Source organism: Mytilus californianus, unplaced genomic scaffold (assembly GCF_021869535.1).
Source record: "Mytilus californianus isolate M0D057914Y unplaced genomic scaffold, xbMytCali1.0.p SCAF_10, whole genome shotgun sequence".
In the NCBI taxonomy this organism is placed as follows: domain Eukaryota; kingdom Metazoa; phylum Mollusca; class Bivalvia; order Mytilida; family Mytilidae; genus Mytilus; species Mytilus californianus.
Window position 1 is genome coordinate 61,789,976 of NW_026262582.1, and position 25,096 is coordinate 61,815,071.

The following is a 25,096-nucleotide window of genomic DNA, read 5'->3' on the forward strand; positions in this document are numbered from 1 at the left end:
AAAAAAATATCAATTTTCTTTTTCAAATAAGTCATTCAATAAAATATGTGTATTGTTTTATTGAAATTTGCTGTTATAAAATTTTGGAAATCATTTTAGATTAAGGAATGTATATCTGGTTCCTCGTCTGTTTTTGGTTTTACTTTTGATACTTTTTGGTTAAATCAGTTCTTAAAGGCTCAGTTTTGCGCCTGTCCCAAGTCAGGAGCCTCTGGCCTTTGTTAGTCTTGTATGTTTTTTTAATTTTAGTTCATTTACATGTTTTGGAGTTTAGTGTGAAGTCCATTTTCATTGAACTAGTACACATTTTTGTTTAGGAGGCCAGCTGAAGCTCGCCTCCGGGTGCGGGATTTTCTCGCTGTGTTGAAGACCCATTGGTGGCCTTGGGCTTTTTTCTGCTCTTTGGTCGGGTTGTTGTCTCTTTGACACATTCCCCATTTCCATTCTGAATTTTATTTCATTGTATTGGATTTTAAATTTCAAATAGTTTGGCCTCGAGGATCACTGAGGACATATTATTTGTCAAAATGCCCATTTGTGGCCGCGAGGATCACTGAAGAGATATATTATTTGTCAAAATGCTCATTGGTGGTCTCGAGGATCAGTGAAGAAATTTATTATTTGTCAAAATGCCCATGTTTGGCCTCGAGGATCACTGAAGAGATATTATTTGTCAAATGCCCATTGGTGGTCTCGAGGATCACTGAAGAGATATTATTTGTCAAAATGCCTATTGTGGCCTCGAGGATCACTGAAGAGATATTATTTGTCAAAATGCCCATTTGTTGCAGTAAAATTAGTAGCATCAATGTTACTATATAATAACTTTTTTTTATAATTTGTTCATATGTTGTGCTGTTACACCACTGCCCCAGGTTAAGGAAAGGGTTGGGCGCTCGCAAACATGTTTAACCCCACCACATTCTGTATGTGCATGTCCCACGTCAGGAGCCTGTAATTCAGTGGTTGTTGTTTGTTGCTGTTTATCATATTTGTTTTTCGTTCATTGTTTTGTAGATGAATAAGGCCATTAGTTTTCTCGTTTGAATTGTTTTACATTTGTCATTTCGGGGTCTTTTAAAGCTAGCTATGCGGTATGGGTTTTGGTCATTGTTGAAGGTCGTACTGTGACATATAGTTGTTAATCTCTGTGTCATTTGGTCTCTGGTGGCTAGTTATATCATAGGCAATCATGCGACATCTTCTTATTTTTATATATGCAAGAGGAAAATACATTCTTTAGGTTAAAAAGAATTTTCAATTTGGTTTTAAACTGATACTTTGACATATACATTTTGTATATAAATGTGATTGTTATTTGCATCATCCAGATGTCAACTTTATATTTATTCTTTATAGGTTATAAGTTTTTTTTCTCATAATTTTGTTTATTCTTGATAATAAAAACGTTTTAGTATACATTAGCCGAATTTCATGGCGTTAAAAGTACAAATGTGTATACAGGTATATCAAGGAGAAAAATGAAGTATCTCTCAACATCCAGATGTCAACTTTATATTTATTTTTTATAGGTTATAAGTTTTTTTTATTAACAAGAATAAACAAGTGCTTGGAAATTATGAGAAAAAAAACTTATCTATCATGCGTCTCAAAAAGGTTCTCCCACCTTTCACCATTTGGCAGGCCCAGTTCAATTTACCACAAAGTGACTGAACTTGTTTAACACTTGCGCGTTTGCGCTTCTGAAAAGTCAATAAAAAATTGTAAAATTCAGACCGTTTCTCTTTTGGCATGGATAATGTTAATTTGTGGGTATCTATAATTATACCTAAGAAAGTAATGCGTTGTGATGGTCCCTCTACCTTGAACCAATTAATATTAAAACCTAATTCTCGTAAAGTACGTATCAACAATTGTATAACCCTCTACTACAAGACCACATTGTATCTGCAATTATTAAAAAATCATCCAAATATGCAATACATACTATATTACATTATATAACCTTTTCATAATAAAACACACAGCTTCACTTAGCTTTTGAAAAATTTTTGGACTGCGGGAATGGCCAAAAGGTAGCTTAGAATCATACATGTAAGTAGGACTATCATTGCCAGAAAAAGTCCACTTTAAGCCTGATAAATCATGATCAGAACTGTGATAACGGACAGATCTGTATGCATTAAGATAAACTTTTGCTAGTTAAAATACACCTGTGACGTTAATCTTTTGTTCAAACTCTCCATTATTTTTCAGGAATGGAGAGTTATTTTCTATTGTCCATCTTCATTCATCCGGGCGTTTTGCCCTTTGGGTATTTCCATGGGCACTTTCTTAAAAAGTGTTCATCCATGGAAATAGTTCTAAAGGACGTTACGCGATATTGAATGAAGATGAATTTTTTTTTCAAATTGGGATGCCCTCGTAGTAATACAATGAACACCAAACATCTCATTATTGATAAACAGCTTTTATTTGCGAGTCGTTATTCCATCGTATTCTATATAGTAACATTTTCACTAAAATTCAAAAACATTATCCGAAATTTGTTTTCCGATGCAAATCTTTGCTAAATTTCTGTCACGGATAGTATCCAAGCGGGTAAAAACGCATATTTTCCATTGAGTGCCATTCCTGTTCTGTGCATATACAAAATATCAAATGTGTTAACTCAGTTAGATTCTTTTGTAATATTGAACACATTAACATTATACGATAAGGAAAATTAGAGAAAAATATATTTCACTTACAGATTTGCTTTTAATTTTACCGTTTAAGATATCATTTGCTTGATATTTAAAGAGTATTTTGATTTTGTACAGCAAAAATCGTTTGTTCCATTTTAATATGTACATTAAACAAAGAAATATTACTCAGATAGTTTCTACAATAATATTGTGGTTAAATAGAATAAATAGTTCAAGAAACTAAAATGGTCAAAATGGCGTATTCGGTATATTATTTGATTTTTCTTTGTTATAATTTGAATATGGTACTAATGAATAGAATTTGAGGGGTATGGACAACACTGTTAAATATTTATTGGCGGGATTTTTTTTTAAGAAATGACTGTTATGAAGAAATAACATCAAAAATGTGGTGCACACTGAATAACTCGCGTAGCGGGTTTTTTAAAAGTGTGCACCACATTTATTAGGTTATTTCGAATAGACAGAAAAAATATTACAGTCATTCCTTATAATTCAATACTAAATTCCATTTTTAAGGAGTAACTCATGAAAAAAACGTTGATGACGTCACGGTCACATAACAAAATTATGTTTATGAACTGATATACACAAAACCTTTCAGCCAATCAGAAGACGTGTTACATCCAAAATTAAATTATTCAATTTTCAACAGAAACGCGTAACACAATCGAATTCCTTCACTGTTATTATATGTCCAGTGGCAAGTATAACAGTTATATCGGCAGTGCAAATGACGGCGTTAATCTTGAAACGTTTAAATGAAATCGAAAAGTGGTTTTCCACTTAAGTAAAAGACATACAAAACGCAATCTAGAAATGTTTTTAATCACGCGGGTTTTTTTTTCTGAAATTGTTTGCCTCCTTTCTGATAATAGGGAAGAATGAACAAATAGTTTCAGTTTGCTTTTATTGCTATTTAAGACTCTAAAAGATGAATAACATTTTTTTTTCCGTTGTTATGAGCAAAGGGAGCGAAAAAAAAAATGTTGAATTATGCATGAAACATGAAATACTGTGTGTCTTGTTTAATTTTATTTGATCTAATAGAATGGTTTGAAATATAGAATCATATTTTGTTTCAGATATGACTTCAAATCGAGCACACCCTTATTAGTTAAATAACCTATACTAGACAGTATATGGGCCTCCGCTCCATTATTTTCCAAGGAATGGACAGTTATTTGGACTTTCTCTATAACATAATAATTAGATTTGATAAGTTTAAAAGCATGCCGCATATCCATGTAAGAAAAATTTGTATCACTTGTATAGGAATTTAAAGAAATTCCAACTGGCTGACTAGCATCATGTATTAAGCAAATATCACCATTTGGTTAAGGCACGGTCCCTAATGAACTGACAAGAGTTGGAAATTTGTTAGTTACAACATAATTGCCCAAGGCAATTTCTTTTCTTATTTGATTTTCTACTTGGGTGCGAAAATTAAAAGCGGGAGAATAGCTTTCCCGATTCACAGGATAATGGGGACCAAATTTTGTACTCAATTTAAAACCATTTTTTACTCCATCCAAAATGAATTCCCGATCTATAGTATCACTAGGTAAAAGGCGACACCAAGCCTCAAAATTCAAAGTATTAATTGCGGAAGTCGCCTTGTTCTCTACAACTAGTTTTGAATTTGAGGCACATCCTGGTTTTTTGCTTTTGTCATCGGTTGACCATGGCCATTCAATGCGGAATGTGCACTAGAGAAACAAATGGCGTAGTTATGCATCATTTTGCAGTCATTACGGAAACAATAATTATAGTTGAAACTACAACAAATGTCTCGCCCATCCGGAAGAAAAGGGCCTTTGCGACGTTCCTCCGTCGTTGACCTCGAATTCCTTCCCCCTGCCCTTTGATACTCCAACAGACGCTTCCGAAAACGCTAGCTTTGTTGGATTCTCATGTTTTGCGACTAACTGAAAATCGCGTAGGTCCTGTCGATAAGTACCCCATTCGAATAATTCATATGTTTGTTTCAGACGATATTCCTTGTCATACAATAATACGGAATACTACACATTTCTTGCCGCTAGACGGTAAATGTCAGCTGTATAGTTAAGATACCCATCTATATTCAGACGCTTTTGCTTAACTAATTCCTGCATGATTTCAATTTTGGCGTATCCCCATTCTTCAATTGTTACTTTATCCAAAATTTTCTTCTTGCCCACACGGAACTCTACTTCGCCTCCTTGAGTAAAAGTTTGAAATTGTTCGACAGGTTCTGGTCATATGAAAGACAAAATTTGTAGTGCTTTACGTTCTGTGTTAGCATGTTGAAAGTTAAATGTCTCTCCTGCTACTACATTTGTCGAAAGTAGCTGTGGAGACGCCTGTGGGCCGGCGGGGATCTTGATCGCTGAAGCCTGCAAAGTCCGTAAACTTTCCTTTTCCTTTTCAACTTGCTGGCGTAAATGCGCCTTTTTCCTTTCAATCTGTGACTATTTTAACTGCTTTTCGAGTTTACATTCTTCCTCCTCCGAGCTGACGGACGACGGGACAGTTTCTGTTGTGGGGTTGGCGATACCCCCCTTTCCCGGCTGAAACTCATCGAAAGAATTTTGAATTTCGTCATCAGATTCATTCAAATCAGGATTTTTACCTTTTCGGCGTTTAAGTCCTTCAATAATGTCGCTTAATTGTTCCCCTGGGTCGAGTCCTTGTGCCATTTTAAAGCTAGAAATATGTTTAGCGTGCAGCCATGATCAAAGTACTGTTTGAAAGCATGGTCCACTCAAACGAGGCTTGAAAAAATGGGGTTTGCAAAATGCATGAGAGAAAGCGCGGTAAATTCAAACTTACGTGCTAAAAAATTGTTTACGGATAAATACAATTGCATTTAATTTAATTTGTTCAATAAAAGGACTAATTGATTTGTAGTTGTCTTTAATTCAAATAATTTGTTTTGCTGTTGCTAAGCAACTTTTGTGTTGCTATGCTCAATACGGAATTTGTTAAAAAGAATAAAAATGTATATAATAGTATATTGGAATGCAACACCATATGGAAAGAAAAAATTTCAAACAACTGCTAAATACATACTCCAGAGGTGGAATACACCAATTTTTAACCGTTGCTAGGTTGTTTTAAAGAATATAGTAAACGAAATCAAAGGAACTTTTCATTTGTGACCTTAGACAAAGAATATTATTTGGAATTGTTTAAATTTGTATTGATAAAGCAATTAATATGTGATAAGTTTGATACTTAATAAAACCCGTTGTTAGGCAACCTTCCTTTCACCGGGACACAATAAAATCATTGAGCGTTTTTTCAAGTTTCTATACTAAGAACATCAATGATATTAATATAAACTTATTTGAGATGGTCAAAAACGCCCCTTATCGTACCTTGTCCTTTAGATCGTCTATCATTATAATTTTTTCACGTTTGACTCAAATTCTTTAAAATTGTTGTCACTACCACGCTCAACATGTGAACTATAACCGTTTACACGTAGTTAAGAAAAGAATTCTCGTTTATATAATTGGTAGTGTGGATCTGTTTAAATGGTATATGAACAATAAGAAACTTCATAAAGAATAGAATTTTGAACTTTTGTTGACCTACATTTCAATCGATGTCCAATTCGTCCATTGTTTAATCGGAGACAAATCGGAGTACCCTTTTGAACTTAGGTAAGTGATTTTTCTTTTTAAGAGATAATGTCAATATCATAAGATCATGAGCAAGATGTTTGCATCATTAAATTAAGATCCAAATGGAACTCTGAAAATTATGTGTTACGATTGCAAATAAGGTATGGAAGTATAACGTTCTTTTGTGACAACTAGAAAGAAACCAATGCAAGCTCGAATACTAAGGACACTTTAGATAGATATTTATAAACAGCAGAAACAATCACGTGAATCTTTTTTTTTTTATTAATTTCAGTCTCGAGGAATTTATATTTTCGTGGGTACCAATTTTCGTGGATTGAGGAAAAAATATATTTTCGTGGATAATTGATTTCATGGTTTTGTTTGTATACAAGTCTATATAAAATATATACTTCGTTGAACATTTAGATTCGTGGTTTCCCTATACCCACGAAATCAGCGAAAATTGGTACCCTATGAATAATAGTGAATCCACAATATGCTCATGATTCAATCGACCATCGTTGGTATTCTATATAAATAAGAAGATGTGGGATGAGTGCCAATGAGACAATATATATATTGAATGACAAAATAAAATACATGTCATTTATATGTCAACATACGAACGGTCTCCCACAAAAGATATCAATTAAGTATGTCAAGCTTTGAAAGGTGAGTACGATAAGGTTCTTATTTGTCAGCCAACATTAAATGGTATAGCAAATAAATATGAAAATATGTACAAGTAAAACAATAACAAACGATAACAAACGATACAGTATCAAGCTGTATGCTTAATAAAGTTTTTGGTAAAATTTGTTGATTCTCTTATGTTGATGGCCTCATAGTGAATTTTAAATAGCACTGCAGAACTTATCATCTTCTTTATAACCAACGACGGTCATAATGATTTGAAAAAGAATAGCGGCGAAACTAATATGTTTTGAATTTCAGCCGCTTACAATAGGTCTTATATAACAAATTACCCTTCTGAGTATTTTTCCTAAAAAGAATATATTCAAGAAGTCCAATAAAACCAAATAATATGAAAAAAGAAACATTTAATTGTAAGGATACTCGTTATTCAAATATAGAAAAAGAGGCGTGTGCCATTCCACATTGAATCCAACTACAATAAATAGACAAGATCTTCATCGACAACAAAAATAAACATACCTATATGTAAACTTAACATTTTGATGATCATTTTGAAAAGATGTGAGATACCGTTTGAAATATATTAATTGTGTTATTATATGTTAAAATTTTACTTCGTTTCACTCTCTACACTTTTTGATGCCTATTATGAACGAAAAACTTTCATTTGGAAGGGCCATACTTTTCTAAAACAAATAAATAAGCAAACACTCTAAGAAAAAGTAAACGAACAACTCCGATATCTGTTTGAAAAAAATAATCGATAAAGAGGTACAAACTCAGATGATTAAATGCATGAGAGGCGAATGATACCAGAGGAACATTCAAACTCATAAGTCAAAAATTAACTGACAACGCCATGGCTTAAAAAAAGACAAACAGACAAACAATAGTACACAAAACTCAACATAGAAAACTAAATACTAAGCAGCACGAACCCACCAAAAATTGGGGGGTCTCGTGTGCTCCCGAAAGATAAGCAGATCCTGCTCCACAGGTGGCACAAGTCGTTTTGTTCATGTTAGTAAAAACCCGGTATCAAGTCTAACTCGGTAGGTCACATTCGTGAAAAGGGGACGGGATTGTAGTTACGACATTAGGAACATATCCGCTATCATCTGTGAAACGAATATTCCATAACGGTCAACCAACACGTGATGGTGTCAGTAAAATTTACGAAAGGATGATTTTAACTTTACCATTTAGAACTCTTGGTTTAGACATTAACCCCCCCCCCCCCAAACCCCCCCAACCCCCCTTTTTCCAGTGTTAATACATTCTACAAAAAAAAACGAATTCGTAAATCTAAAAAAAATGTATAAGCCTTTTATAATATTTGTAATCCACTAAAATTTATATATATATATATATATATATATATACAAGTCTAAATTGAAAAGAACGTTCAAACCTATAATTGCGTTGGATAAAAACCGCAATTTTTATACGTGTGCATGCAAATCAAATTTCTGGATAGAGGGGTCTAAATACAGCACAAACAACATTTTCCAAAAGACCAAAAAAAGTGAAAAAGTATATTTTAACAAAACGCATTTGACTAACAGGTCGAACAACAAATGTTCTTAAATCCTGCTGACTGTCATTGGCGATTGCCAAATAAACAGATCACAAGGTGTAATAAATGGATCTTAACTATAAATTTAATACCAAACAGAAAACAATAAACTTGCAGCGAAGATGGTATACCGCAAACAAAGGTGCAAAGATTTTTTGTACACCATATCCGGATTTCGACTCTTCAGTGATGTTAGGAATCGAAACGGTTATTGGAAGGCCACATAATTTACCTCAATTTAGGATAGACTCTTGAATTTTGAGGAGTCAAAATAGGATGAAGGGATCATATAAACCCGAAGGCAAATATAATACAAGCCCAAACGAAAAAATATAAACAAGTCTAAAATGAAAAGAACGTTCAAACCTATAATTGCGTTGGATAAAAACCGCAATTTTTATACGTGTGCATATATATATATATATATAAGGCTATTCCGAACAAATCAAACAATAAAGAGAAAACATTTTCCACTTCAATCAGCTATGAGACGGCTAGCATTTTAGGAAAGCTATTACTTGTGCTTGCTTTTCGTTCATTTTTGTTGTATAAGTCAAGTTGTTTTCTCGTTGGTTCATGTCTGTCATACTTATTTTTTGTAAATTGTTTTGTTATAAATTATGCCGTTAGTATTATCAATTGCTCAATTCATATTTTTCATATCGGGGCATTTTATAGCCGATTATACAGTATGGGGTTTTCTCATTGTTGAAAGCCTTATGGTTGCCTGCAGTTGTTTATATCCACTTCATTTGAATTTTGGCGGATAGATATCTCATTGGCAATGATACCACATCTTTTTATTTTTATATTTTTCTTTTGAATTGTTAGCTTTCTATACGGTAAGGGCTTCGGTCATTGTTGAAAGCCTTACATAATAGAAAAACAAAGGATATGGGGAATCCATCCATGACACAAAATCAGTACAAACACAACAAAAAACACACAAAAAGCAAAAGAACAGCGCTTTTATTGCTGTACTTCATCTCAAAGTCACAGTGAGGCCTTCAACACGGAGCAAAAACAAACTCTCACCTCACTGCAAGTTTACGACGGCCCCTAGCACCGGTTTGAGCGGAATTCTTTGCCAAATGATTCGGATAGACTTTGTAACATGTAGCACCCCAAATCGGGCCCGGTCAAAAAAGAACATACCGGAAAGTAGTACATAATTAAAACAAAATAGTTCCTATGCATAGGTGTAAATTTAAAACTTTGTAGAATACATGTACATGTATTTATTCACTGATCTATTTATTAGTTAAAACATATTTTATTGTTCAAAAAGTACAAACGGATTTGACATAAGTTTTATAACTTAGTAACGTCTTCTCCAACATTTTTAATTTAGTTCCAACTTGACATGTGTCAGTACCAACTTGAAACAGGGATACATGACTGTCTTTATTTCATACAGGCTTATAATGAAGTATACCAAACGTGCGTTTTGTCTACATAAGACTCATCGGAAGTGATCATCTAAATCAAACAGTAGAAACCAAAAATGTATAAGTATGTTGCACTTAAAACTAAAAATTGCAAACAGTTGTGCCAAATATGAATTAGTTGAGATGAAGAACAGCAATTACAACGCTGTTCCTTTGCTTTTTGTGTGTTTTTGCTGCGCATGTACTGATTTTGTGTCATGGGTGGATACTCCATATCCTTTGTTTTTTATTAGTGCCATCAATGCCAGAGGGCAAAGAACATTACTGTTTCGAAATATTTTAACATTTTATGATCATCAAATTCACAAAAAATGACCAGTTCAATGATATGGCATCAGCTCAGTAGTCAATATTTCGGTAATGACATGATTTATAATAAACCTTTCTAAAATTGTCCGTTTATAAATTTTGAAATTATAAGAAACTAAGGTTTCAACTTCCTCGGGCAAAGTTGACCTTAGATAAATTTGGCTATTTTGTAGGTCCTTTTTGGTCATATAGCTCTTTAACTGTTTAGATTTGTATACATTCTTGGCTTTCAAATATTCGGCTTTGAGCGTTCCTGATGAAGGTAAATCCAGAAAACTGAAAAGCGCTTTGGACGCATGAAATTTTACGTGTTGTATTCATTTTTTTCCTACAGTGTTGACTACACCTGGGTGGGTTTTTTTTTGTTGTTAGGTTAGAGAGTATTTCTGGCTAAATTTAGAATAACTTTTTCACGTTTGACTTAAATTCTTTAAAATTGGTGTCACTACCACGCTTAACATGTGAACATTAACCGTTTACAAATAGTTAACAAAAGACTCTCGTTTATATAATTGATTCTGTGTATCTATTTAAACGGTACATGAACAATAGAAACTTCATTAAGAATAGGGGTTTTGAACTTTTGTTGACCTATATTTCAATCGATGTTCAATTTGTCCACTGCCTAAGACAAGTTGGAGTACCCTTTTGAACTTAGGTAAGTGTTTTTTCTTTATTAAGAAATAATTTCAATATGATATACTGTGTGAAAATGAGCAAAATTTTTGCATTATAAATTCAAGACCCAAATGGGTCTCTGAAAATTATGTTTTACTCAAGCAAATAAGATATGAAAGTATATATTTTGTGACACTACAGAGAAAACCATGCAAGCGCAGGTATGAAGAATAATGCGAGTAACCTTTTTCAAAGGATTGCTTAATTTCAAATTTTCCGTCCGTCATCTCTGTTGGTTTTTCTTTCTTAGGGATATGTTAAAAGGCAAATATTTTATTCCAGGTATGTATATCTGAGACATAAATTATATAATTCATTTGAGTTTGGTTAATCTTCAAAAATAAATTATAAAAAATAGAGATTTTGTAATTGTGTTGCTTTTTTGTAGTGTTTTTTTTTTGTTATATTACTAGAACACACACGCGAAATCGCGGGCATTTAGAGCGTGATTGACAGTATGTAAACTGTTGTAGGATGAATTCTTGTAAAAGATTTTATGACTGGAGAATTCATTTCTGTTATCTATCTGTTTTTATGCCATTTTTCTCTATTCTTTATGTTTTTGCCCATTATACTCTATGCTTTATGTTTTTCCATCCCATTATTCTCTAACCTTTTATTTCGTCCTATTGTTCTCTATTCTTTATTTTTGTCCATTTTTCTGTAGATTTGGTCCATTATTCTCTTTTCTGTAAACCTCATCCGGACCCTCATTACTACAAGATAAACAGGTCCAATGTTAAAAATTTCTTAACACGGTAAATAAAAAGTTATGGAGCGAATGAATTGACCGTAACAGCAGCTGGTCAGAATTTCTATTCATAACTCTGAACAACATAATTTAAATATAAATGGACATCATCTTGGTCAAGGCTCTTTCATGACGAGAACAAATTAACAATAGATACAATACATGTAGGTGGGGCCTGTAATAGAGGCCGTCTGTGATGAAGGTCGGGAAAGTTTGAACTGCCACTGGAAAATAAGGGCGTATTGAGTAGAGACTGAAATTTTACCTTGCAATAGGCCACCTACTATACCCACAGGACAATAATTCAATAGCAGTATATTTTTGAAGATTTTGATAACTTAAAGATAAAGTATTTTCTTTTACAAGTCCACTTACACTTGTTTCATAATAAAGCTTTGCTATTCAACTACATAAATCATATTCAACTTTTTAGTTAAATTTGAGGTATCATATAATTTTCAGAAATAAGAACATTTGTGTCTTTTTGCTTTTTTTAAAGGGGTATTATCTTGGGGGGAGGGGGGGATTGGTACACCTTACCTTGTCATTTTACCTTTCTGATATTCTAATAGTTATGTACACTTCTGTTCGAAATGATATTCTCACCATTCCTATGATCATGATTTATAGAATTTTAAAAACGGTGGACTTATATGATTTACTTAAAGAGTGTTACTTTCTTTCAAAGTCACTTCATGATCAAGGTATATACTCATGGTACTCATATGTAAATCATATAAGGTCCGACAATAATATTAGTAAACCCAAAGATGAAACTCAAAACAAATACAGAGCCTGTAAGAATTTTAGTAAAAAATACTATAAAAATGAACTTCAGCAAAGATATAAAGACATATATGACAATAAGATATCATCTCTTGACCAAAATAGCAAACTTCTTTTCTTTAAGCATATAAAAACTGAATATAAACAAGAATTTTATTTGCCATACCCTAATCTTGATACAAGAAAACTTATATGAAAAATTTAGAATTAGTGATCATCCCTTCGCTATTGAAACTGGAAGATATAAAAATATTCCACGCCCTCAAAGACTTTGTAATAAGTGCAAATTTCTTGATGATGAATCCCATTTCTTTTTATTATGTAAAATAAATAATGAATTAAGACAAGTCTTATTTAACGATTTAAGAACTTAATAAAATGAAATATATTCTAAATCCAACTACTAGTCAGCAAGTGAAATCTTTAGGCTCCTTTATTAAAACAGTCTATGGAACTGAGGACAGGGGCCATTTGTTGTGTTATGTGTTTATATTTTGTTTTATTTGTATGTCAATGTAAATGTCATTAATATATTGTTGTTAACAAATGTAATTGTTATGCCTTTGACCCTCTTATGGGTGTAATGTGTGCTTAATAAAGTATATAATTAGTGGATAGCGTTGTTTAACCGGTGTATTACATTTGCGCGTAAAAATCATCACGTTTGCCTGTAGCTTTTGATTCCATTTGCGCACGTTCATTTTACAGGTAAACACAGGTAAATTTAGGTAAACACATGTAAATAATACATATCTATTTTTTTTTAAAGTATTTACAAGAACCCCTTCCATTAGTCTTAGTCCTGTGTTCACCAACGAGCAGGTTGAAGTGGGGTTTCTAGCAGTTAAGCATGCACGAGCACTACGTTTGAAGACTAATATTGGATAGGGACTGAAATTTCACCTTGCAAAAGGCCACCTACGTACCCCCTCAAAGAGTTGCTATAAGGGTTTTACTGTGCGGAGAGCGTGTCACTCTCTCTAGACGAGACATCGGTTTAACGTCCCAATTCTGACCAGACGTGGCTGTGTACTTATACATCATTCCTCACAGCCAAACGGACTTTGACAAAGGTTTTACTGGTGGTCGGATAAAGACCAAAGTTATCATATTTCTATTCCCCAGTCACCTTTGGTGATATGAAAATCACACGATGTAAAACTGTTTTGTAGAGTAATCTATCTTGTCTTATAACAATGAATAAGTAACATCTGTTTCTTTGTTGTATTAATATGTTGTCTTTTCCTAAAACTTTTCAATATTGTAAGTTATCGATGGGCCATAAATAACGATAAGGTATGTAAAAAATGATATCAGAAATATTTTCTTTTTATTTGAGATAAACATATTAACATGATTAAAGTCTTATGAAACAAGTTTCTTGTAATTCTAATATTCATGAAATTATTGAACCAATGCATGTGTATATATACTAAACTAAGTCCTCTTAGCACGTTTTTTTACATTTATTACGAATCTATAAAGTAACATGGACAAATGATATGTCATTCAGTGATTGTTGATCGGAAGCTTATTAACTTTCGAGTTTGTTGTTGAAGTTTACGTAATAGTTATACACCGAGGGATAGGTGTGTCTGGATAAGAAACCCCGACGGCCGGAGGCCGGAGGGGTTTCTTATCCAGACACGCCGTATCCCGAGGTGTATAACTAACTTACACCCCATTCTAAACCCTATATTTGTTAACATTGATTATTAAATGAAAAAAAAAAAACGATAGCATATTTATTGACAATTTCAAAACCATGATTTATAAGAATATTTTTTTCTCACATGAAACCCCACTAGTAACATCTCTTTGGTTATCTTCGTTCAAACTTTGACAAGTGAGTATATTTTACAAATGTCAAAGTTGTTTTGCATATTCCCGTTAAATCCATGTGCCGCTAATATGGATCAGCAGGTCAAGGTTGACTGTTACGTGTATTCTTATTACAAACAAAAAATACACCATGCTCCTGGTATACAGCAGGGGCGGATCCAGGAATTTGGAAAGGGGGGGCGAAGTTTTTAAAAAATTTTGGGACCTTTTTTGGGCTAAAAAATATAAAATAAGTGTAAAATGCACTTTTTTAACGGTTCCTGGCGTGGGGCATGTATATTCTATAGTTGCTGTAAAGTGTAAGGGTTGGACATTTTTTATGCTGTATTCTCCCTATTGATTGTCTATCATATAAAATGATAGTATGGATCCAAAGCTATGTACTGATATATTTGATGTGGGACTTGTCATTAAAAAATAGACATGGAAAATTCTCGTTTGTTGTATGTTAAGTTAGCATAACCTCACAAATTTCTTGTTGTAAACAAGAAATACGCCGGGCTATTCGATGAAATTTACAATACGACCGACACGAGTTAAAAAAGTCAAACAAGCAATTTTTATCCAAATGTTTGGTTGATATGTTTCACCCAACAAAATTAAGGGAGGTGAGGTGTTCCAAATCAACAAAAGGCTACGAATGAGTCTGAAATGACAACGAATTTATGAATGACGGTCGACAAATGGAGACATAAAGGCCACACTCAGCAGTCAGGTTGCAGTCTGGTCTTGAAAAAAGTATTCAATATATCAGTTCGGCGAAACAGACATTCCGGTCAGACATACAAACCCCGGCCTCAAAAAAATACGCCTGTTTTTTATTCATCATGTTCATTTAATGCTAAATAATTCTGTTGGAAATTTTCGTTTCTAATAGCAAAAAAGTGGACAAGATTATTGTTTTCAATCCAGATACGACCAGAAATTTTATTTAATGCAAAAATCAGAGTCAGATTTTTTTCTCTCAAATACCTTAGACTGCCTCCTCAAATCAAATGGTTCGTACCTTAGACTTTAAATCTATCTAGAGATAGACTGACTGGGGATCATTATTCAGTTATCATGTTATTTTTAAATAGGCTGGGGCGTTTGGGGTTAAACATGTTTTCGTAGGTAAATAATATTGCTGTGGATTTTTTTTCATGAGAGTGTAATAATGTATTACTTTGTTTGGTTGAATTGTGAAATAGAAGTCACTACGTTCTTGCTCAATCCTTTGTCGCTTTGAAGGTATCATGGTTGTCATCCTCAGCCTAAGCAATGTGTTACTGTAATTTGAATTTCAAAATGACCGAGTGACGTTTTTTTGACGCACTGGTCAACTCCACCATAGCGAATCACATGACTTTGACATAATCAGTAAATACCAGCGAAAAATATCTTTATAAGTAAAGAATTGTCGCATAAAAATTAAATACACGGGAAATGGCAAAGTTCACGAAGTCTGGTCTGATTAATCATTTTACAAAAAAAAAACAAAAAAAAGTCCAAGCAAAGGGGGGGCGTACGCCCTCTACGTCCTCCTCTGGATCCGCCACTGTACAGTTGTCAATATGGACGGGTATAAGACTGACGACATTTTGTGGCAAGCGTTGGATTTGGTAGAAGAGACTAAAGATAAAGGCAATATTATAACCCAAAGTACTTACCTGTATCAGTTTAATAAAGGTAATCATAACTGTATTCTATATCTTACGATTTTATCAAAAACAAAAGCCCCCCCTCCCCCCCCCCCCCCCTCTTCTCGAGAATAAACAAAAATTCATATTCGAACATACTAAGGAATAGGTGTGTCTGCATTAGAAACACGACTACCAGACACGCTAAACATACAAAATTTAATGTAGAGGAACTCCTTTTTGAGGCAATCAGGGGCTGATCCAGCCGGAGGTTCCCAACTCAAGAGAAAAAGGGGGGGGGGGGGGTTCCAACCATTCAAATGCATTGATCTTTTAAATAAAAGTCGGGTCCAATCCGCGGAACCCCCAACCCCAGATCGGCCACTGGGTAACCGTGGGTGGGTTGGGGGGGGGGGTGTCTGGAGATAAGAGACATATGACTGGGATAAAAAAAATTATCTTCAAGCAAAGGAGTATTAAAGGGATAATTTTTTTATTCCATATAGATGCTTATTGGAGTTTCCTAAAATGTGTTTTTTTAATATCATGAAACAATTTGTAGTGAACACTATTAGAAATTTCTTATGTTCATGCTATTTAAAAAAATAATCAATTTCTATTGTTACGAATAACAATGGACTTTGTTTGCGGGATGTAGAAGCAGGGGGTTCCAGAAACCCCGCTCGTCACACCCTGTGGTCAAAGTCAATTGTTATTCGTAACAATAGATCTATTCAATTTACACTTGTTTCAGAAATAGAAACTATGAAGTATAACAATAGAACTGGGGTGTAACGGATCGTTACATTGACAAACAATCAACACAGATTCGTGGAGCACGTGGAAAATAAGTGAATTGACAGAGCGATGTAAACTTTATTTTATTTAATATGTTCCATGCGTTCCAATTTGATGATTAAACTTGTCCAAACAGTTGTAAATTGATTTGGTGTATTCGATTTGTTATTTAGGAATGAATTATTACTATTCACCATCCAGTGTACGTTTGTTTGCATTCTTTCATCACTGTTTCGCTCGCACTTGCGCTGTGCGATGGTCGAAGTTCTAACGAGAGGTCTCGTGGTTAAGGTCACTGCATACGGCGAATAAGAGTACGGAAAGACAATAATTCAATAGCAGTACATTTTAGATAGAATAAAGTATTTTCTTTTACACTTGTTTCATAATAAAGCTTTGCTATTCAACTACATAAATCATTTTCAACTTTTTTTGTTAAATGTGCGGCATTTTACAATTGCGCGAAAAAATCATCACGTTTGCCTGTAGCTTTTGATTACATTTGCGCACATTCATTTTACAGGTAAACACAGGTAAATTTAGATAGACACATGTAAATAATAGATATCTATTTATTTAAGTATTTACAAGAACCCCTATTAGTTCCGTGTTTACTAACAAACAGGTTGGAGTGGGGTTTCTAACAGTTAAGCATGCACAAGCACTAAATTTGAAAACTAAAAAGTTCTGATTTTACGTGTCGGTACGTGCTGAATATTTGAAGCCTACTGCTTTAAGAAAGGGAATTCGATCAACTTCTCCATTTTGGTATTTTCTGAATTGCTCCACCAGGCTAGGGGAGGAATGAGCGATCACAAACATTCTTTATGTGCCTGTCCCAAGTCAGGAGCCTGTAGTTCAGTGGTTTTCGTTGGTCCATGTCTGTCATATAGTTTTTTTTAAATTGTTTTGTTATAAATTAGGCCATTAGTTTTCTTAATTGGATTGTTTCATATTTTTCCTGTCGGGGCCTTTTAACGCAATCATAGGTTTGAACGTTGTTTTCAATTTAAACTTATTTATATTTTTTTGTTTGGGCTTGTATTATATTTGCCTTCGGGTTAATATGATCCGTTCATCCTATTTTGACTCTTTCAAAATTCAAGAGTCTATCCTAAATTGAGGTAAATTATATGGCCTTCCAAAAACTTTTGCACCTCATGTTTGCGGTATACCATCTTTTCCGCAAGTTTATTGTTTTCTGTTTGGTGATAAATTAATAATAAGATCTATTTTGTTACATCTTGTGATCCGTTTATTTGGCAATCGCCAATGGCAGTCAGCAGGGTTTAAGAACATCAGTTGTTCGACCTGCTAGTCAAATGCGTTTTGTTAAAATATACTTTTTCACTCATTTGGTCTTTTGGAAAATGTTGTTTGTGCTGTATATATAAAAGATAAACGTCAATGATTTAAAAAGAATTATGGTTCCGACTCCATCAGGCAATAACGGGCGCACTGCTTTTGTCCCAATTTAAAAAAAAGCAATATTTCATTTGCGCCAAAAATAGATATTGGCTTTTGCGCCAATTGACAGGTAAGCTCTTATTTTTTAGATAAGTTGTATCATAAATACGAGGCTTGTTGAAGAAATGTCGCAAAGTATCCCTCCCTTGAGTAAGTGAGTGAGTGCATACTCATTTCTCATACCAAACCTGAGAGTCACTTAAAGGTATGAAATTGTAATGTGTTTACATGTTCTTCGAGTTAGGGTCGTCAAGTTGGTTACTTATTCCGTATGTCTTATTCATGGCGCAAAGGAAATATGGTTTGGGGCGCAAATGAAAGATTTTTTGGCGCAAAGGAAATGGCAATTGGCGCAAAAAGTACCGATGATGATAGTCTCGATCATCCAGCCGCTTTATTTTTCAAAGTATAGCGTCTGGATGACAAGTGATATAGAAATGTTAATTTATGACAATCGGAATAGTATCGGCTTTTTTAGCTTGTTTAAATGGATAATATCCAAGACGAATAACCAAGAAGTTGGTTATTGACTTCGGAAGAAATTGCATTACGATAATATTATTGAAAAGTCCGAGTGTTTCGATTGTTGTTTGGATTAGTCGAATGACGTCGTTTAAACTATTTTTATTTGTTTGTGACGTTATACAAATCATGGAAAACACCAGACAGCATGGCTTGGCCGCGAAGAAAAATACCAGCACAGCCAACCTTGGGCTTGGTAAGATGTTATAACAATACAAACTGTAACATTGATTAGATATATTTTTTCATGCATGTCCGTGCTATGCAAACGAGTTAATAGTTATACAATTAAATGACAAATTTTGTATTGACTGGGACCACTCGAATAGTCGTACATGCTATAAATACAATTTGGGGTTGATATGTAGTATCTTTAACTTTATAAATATTTGATGAAAAGGGGCTAGGACGTCGAAATATGACCTTCATCCAAGATTAGATTGTTGTATCTATCTGTATAATGGAGTTTACATCTTGATATGTGTTAAAGAATGGGGGAGAGGAGAGATTCACAATGATGTACATATTCAAAGGAGGGAACGCAATCCAAAACCATAAGTAGAAGATAAACAGACAATATGTATCTAGAAGATGCCATTTTGTATATACACCAAACGAACAAAATGTTCTATACTCGATTTAAAAAAAACAAACATATGCACTTTGCTTAAACAATACAGATTAGAAATGGGACACGTTGTTGTGCAAAATAAGGAGATGCGGTATGAATGCCAATGGAACAACTATCCACCCAAGTTCAAATGAAGTGGATTTGAGCAATTATAGGCAACTGTGTTGCCTTCAACAATGAGAAAAACGCATGCATGGTTTGGATAGAGAATAGAAACAGGGACTGTCAAAGAGACACCAACCAGACCAAAGAGCAGGAAACAGCTCAATGCCTCCATGCAATGGGTCTTCAATGCAGTGAGAAAATCACCCTTCCGGAGGCGGGATTCAGCTTGTCCCTGGACACTAATTTATACAATATATTTGTATGATGTTTTTTTCTCAAACAATAATTATTTTTTCATATATATGCTATGTTTGTGACCAAAATTGATATGATTTTAATATTTATTTTCTTTTGTAGACAAACCAATGATGATTTCTGGACACAGATAAATGTCAAGAATAAAAAAAAATATAATGTTCAGGATATTCATTGTATCATGCTTAAACAGCTTCAATTTTATAAAAATAAGATTCAAAGATGTTTTTTTTAAAATACTGAAGTATAAATCAGTATAAATAAATCACAGTACCAAGAATGTTGGGTAAACATTATTTTGACAGCAACCATAAAGCCAAAAAAGGTACACAGACGTATATTAAGTCTATAAAACAAAAATCAAGAACAACATTGTTGTCAGACATGTTAGAGCATTAAGATTTGTATTAACAAATAAAAAATCATATGAACAATTAAACAGTTAGTTTTCTCGTTTGAATTGTATCACATTTTTTATGTCACGCCCTTTTATAGTTGACTATACGGTATGGAGTTTATCAATATTGAAGGCCGTGCAGTGACTATATTTGCTTATATCCACGTCATTTTAACTCTGGTGGGTTGTTGCCTCTTTAACAATCATACCATATCTCCTTATTTTTATATAAAGGTTTACAAGAGAAGATATTGTTCTTGTGAAGCTCTCCTTTCTTGCATACTAATACATGATGGATATTAAAATTATAGTAGAAATGATGAAGATCTGAAACAATAAACCAGTTAATTAATAACAATCATAAGGATATTCCTCTGGAGAAGTAGAATACACTTTTGTGTTGTTGTTTTTTTTTACAAGTTACCATGCAGTATGGGATAAATCCTATTCCATCTTCTCCATGTGCATGATACAAACATTCATTCAAAGAGTATTGGGTTTCATGAATGACTGGTTAAGTTCTGTATTTCCTCTATGGACACGGGGTAACATTGGCACAGTGGTATTGTGTGAAGGTTGATTCATAAATTTGTTCTTCCCAAAAGGATTAGGCGATACTATTCTGTCGTTTGCAGTTTATTTTGTAAATGAAAATTGAGTTGGCTCATTGTGTGATCTCACTGATCTGCAAGTAATAGCTGTTGAGGAGATTTTTTTACATTGCATTCTTAGTATTTGTATTAGTTTTCTTTACATAGAAGTAACTTGATGTGTGTTTTTTGTAAGGTAAGTGTATCCTGAGACTGCTATAACACATATAATAGTCTCAGGTGTATTAGATATCTGAAAGAATATATAACAAGGACAGCATAAATTATAACAGGAGTTTCAGAAATGAGAATAATGGAAAAAAACTAAGAAAAATGGACCAAAAAATAAAGAATAGAGACTAATGGTGTGCTACAATATAAAAAATAGAGAAAACTGGTGTGCTATAATATGAACAATAGAGAATAATGGTGTTTTATAGTATGAAGATAAGAGAATACCGTGGTGTGCTAGAATATAAGAATAGATTGATTGCTGGTTGCTTGGTTATCGTCTAGTGGTAAATAGTTGCAAATATATTGCATACATGTTCAGGACAAACAGAAATTAACAATAAATATAATAAGTATAAAAAAGAAGATGTGGTATGATTTCAAATGAGACAACTCTCCACAAGAGACCAAATGACACAGAAATTAACAGTTATAGGTCACCGTACGGCCTTCAACAATGAGCAAAGCCCATACCGCATAGTCAGCTATAAAAGGCTCCAAAATCACAATTGTAAAACAATTCAAACGAGAAAACTAAGGTCCTGTAATAGAGGCCGTCCGGGATACAGGTCGGAGAAATTATGACTGCAACCTGCAAAGGGGCAGAAATTTAGCCTTTAGTACAACGGTTCACCTACGAACCCCGCTCTTAGCGCACAGAGAGTGTGGTACCCTCTATACACGAGTGCTATAACATTTAGAACAGACATTCACGTTCTATATTGGAAAACTTGGACTGATCATGTATGAGCATTTACCAATTTAGTTTTTTTTTCTTTTTTTTTTCTTAAATATACATGTACAAAATTCAGGTCAAAAAGGTCACCGTTAGTTACAGTTTATAATCGTTTTTGTAGAAATTTAAGCTAGACAAGTAGTATAATGATAAAGTTTTTTAGGTAAAAATCATGGCAAAAAATGATTAAAACTTATAAGTATTTTTAATCAACGAAAAAAATATCCGAAATCTGAATAAGTACGGTGTAAAGCTTTATTTTGACTATAGATCTTAAATAAATGTATATAAACCACTGAGACAAGAATACGTGTGAAATGGTATTTGAAGCCGTTTTATTTATTTGACATCATGTCTCTATTAAAAATGCATATCACTGTCAAGTTGGGCAACACTGCGTCAGCTACAAGAACATGTAATGTCAGTTTAATAATCACATATAGATATACTAGTATACTGCTTACTGATTTTTTTATTATTATTATTATTATTTTGGGGATAACGGAAGTGCTATTTATGGATGATGTTCTATATTTAATTGTTTGTTACGCCCCCTATAAATATCTGACCAGTCCGGTTAATCAACCCAGACGCTATATTTATATATGCGTCTGGGTAATCGAGACTACGATGATGACATATCAATTTAAATCTCTTTTGGTCTTTAGCTCGTTAAATATATAAACAAAACGGCCTTACAAATGTTTTGTTTTCATGGTGTATACGTTCCTATTTGATACGATTATTAAATCATTATATTTAGAATTAAACATCAAAACATTGTAACTGTCAAAATCAGTTTCAAAATATAAGCAAATATCATTCACAATACAATAATATAATGTTTGCCTTTTCTAAATACAGCGAATTCGACATCTGTCAAATCATAATAAAAGAATTTAACAAATATGAAAGTAGTAAACCGATTTTTTATTTCACACATTTAAGCCCAGGAATAAACACAGATTCACGAGTTTATCCGAATTTACAGATTTGTTACAATTTCTTTCTTTTGGAACTTAATTGGAAAATCCAGTGCGGTAAGTCAACAAAAAAAATAATCGATAAATCTCTTATGTGGCAGCATACTCTTTTTTTCACCCAATTTCTTTATGAAAGCGAAGAAATAAAAATAAATCTAAAAAAGGTCGAAGATACACAGATATACAAGTGCGCTATCAAAAACTATAAGTTGATTTACAATAGCCATCAAAGAGAAACAACAGTTCACAACACACACAACTTTAGGTCGAGAAACATGTACTTATTGCTCTGTGCTTCTTTATTCTACATTGACTAGAGGTATAGGGGGAGGTTTGAGATCTCACAAAACATGTCTAACCCCGCCGCATTTTTGCGCCTGTCCCAAGTCAGGAGCTTCTGGCCTTTGTTAGTCTTGTATGTTTTTTTTTTATTTTAGTTCATTTATATGTTTTGGAGTTTAGTATGACGTCCATTTTCACTGAACTAGTACACATTTTTATTTAAGGGCCAGCTGAGGCCCACCTCCGGGTGTCGGATTTTCTCGCTCCATTGAAGATCCATTGGTGGCCTTCGGCTGTTATCTGATTTTTGGTCGGGTTGTTGTCTCTTTGACATATTCCCCATTTCCATTCTTAAGTTGGCTACCAAACACGGGGGATTAACTCGTGTGACCCGGAAGGATAAACAGTTAGGGAGCTACCATTTGATTTTTATGGGGGGGATGGGGGGGCTAGGATGAAATTTGAAAAAAAGGTAGGACAGGAGTTTTGAGTAAAAAAAAAGGCAGGATGAGTAACTTGGCAAAAAAAAAGTCAGGATAAACTAATAAAAAAAAGGCAGGACCGAATAGAGTGAAAAATACAAAGGCAGGACAGAAAAATGCAGGACAAAATTTTTCATCCTAGCCCCCCCCATAAAAATCAAATGGTAGTTCCCTTACTACTGCACTATTCACACCTGCTGTTTTACTCGTTTATGAATCATATCACAATGTACGAGATTATGTATAATACAAGAACTTTCTGGTCACAACGCAATATACTAAGCTTTGCCTTCTGCTTAATGTGGTCGTTACATCCGGGGATCTTGCTCTTATTGACTCAACCCAATCTTAGAGTCAAGATATCGTTTATACAGGTACTATTTCATATACTTCTCAGTACATTAATTTAGTTCTTAGTTTTTACAGAATACAGTATCTATCTATTAAAAAAAGTATTATTAAAACCCAGGGAAGTGAAAAAAGTATTACTGTATTAAAAATTACAATGAAATTGTATACCCGGGTCAGGAATATAAATTTCTAATAGATTATCTTGATGTGGACATCTGAAGAAGGTTATTAAATGTGTTATATTTTTTTTATTTTCAAGTCTGAAATGTGATGTTTATATGCAAATATACAGCCGACGGCATACATTTTGTATATTTTTTTTCTTTTAAGGATGTCTTCTGAATTAAATGAATATTTGGAATCGGTATTGACAGACCTTGGAGGTTTAGGACGGTACCAGTTTATACTAACATTAGTCGTCCTTGGAAGTAAAGCAACAGTTGCATGGAGTGTTTTAATGATGGCTTTTGGTGGAGTTATGCCTGACTGGTCATGCGAATGGCATACAGAATCTGGAGAAACATTTATGCCTAACGCCACGTTTGATAAAAAGTGTAGCTTGGAGAATACAACAGAAAAGCTCGATTGTGTTTCAAGACAATTTGATGCATCGATGAATACCATCGTATCTGAGGTATGAATGTAGGTGTTTATTAAAGAGATCATTTCAATTGATATTTTATAGAGTGTCTTTCTATGTTGTGATGTTACACTATTGTTTCAGGTAGGGTGAAGATTGGCGCCTATTAAAACTTTTAAACCCGCTGCAATTGTTTGCACCTGTCTTAAGTCAGGAACCTGATGTTCAGTGGTTGTCGTTTGTTGATGTGGTTCATAAGTGTTTCTCGTTTCTTATATAGATTAGACCGTTGGTTTTCCTGTTTGAATGGTTTTACACTAGTCATTTTGGGGGCCCTTTATAGCTTGCTGTTCAGTGTGAGACAAGGCTCCGTGTTGAAGGTCGTACTTTGACCTATAATGGTTTACTTTTACAAATTGTGACTTGGATGGAGAGTTGTCTCATTGGCACTCATACCACATCTTCTTATATCTATATATGAGCGACAACAGGGAGAGAAATGTTATTTTTTCCTAATTCAAATAACAAGACGAATGTTACATATTTGTCATAAATTTCCATGGCTAGTTTAGTATGACGGAAAAGAGTTTAATATCGAGTAGAGATACAGTTTTTCGGTCACGAAAGTTCGACATGATGTCATGATTTAAGAGTAAAAATATAACGAATTAGGTATACATGAGTTTTACTGTGCGTACTGCTGTACGTTTTTTTTTCTACATTGGCTAGAGGTAAAG

The 25,096-nt window shown here is 33.7% G+C and overlaps 1 protein-coding gene across 3 annotated transcripts in view; it reads left to right on the forward strand.

Annotated features, from left to right (window-relative positions):
- LOC127718339 (organic cation transporter protein-like) overlaps positions 1 to 25,096 on the forward strand; it is a 47,890-nt gene that overhangs the window by 13,792 nt on the left and 9,002 nt on the right. For 2 of the 3 annotated variants that reach the window (XM_052224335.1, XM_052224336.1), the window contains exon 2: positions 24,110 to 24,413. In XM_052224335.1, coding sequence (XP_052080295.1) covers positions 24,110 to 24,413 — 304 coding nt within the window. Of the gene's footprint in view, positions 1 to 22,597; positions 22,722 to 24,109; positions 24,414 to 25,096 lie in introns of those variants that run through there. The other variant, XM_052224337.1, reaches the window with a different exon arrangement.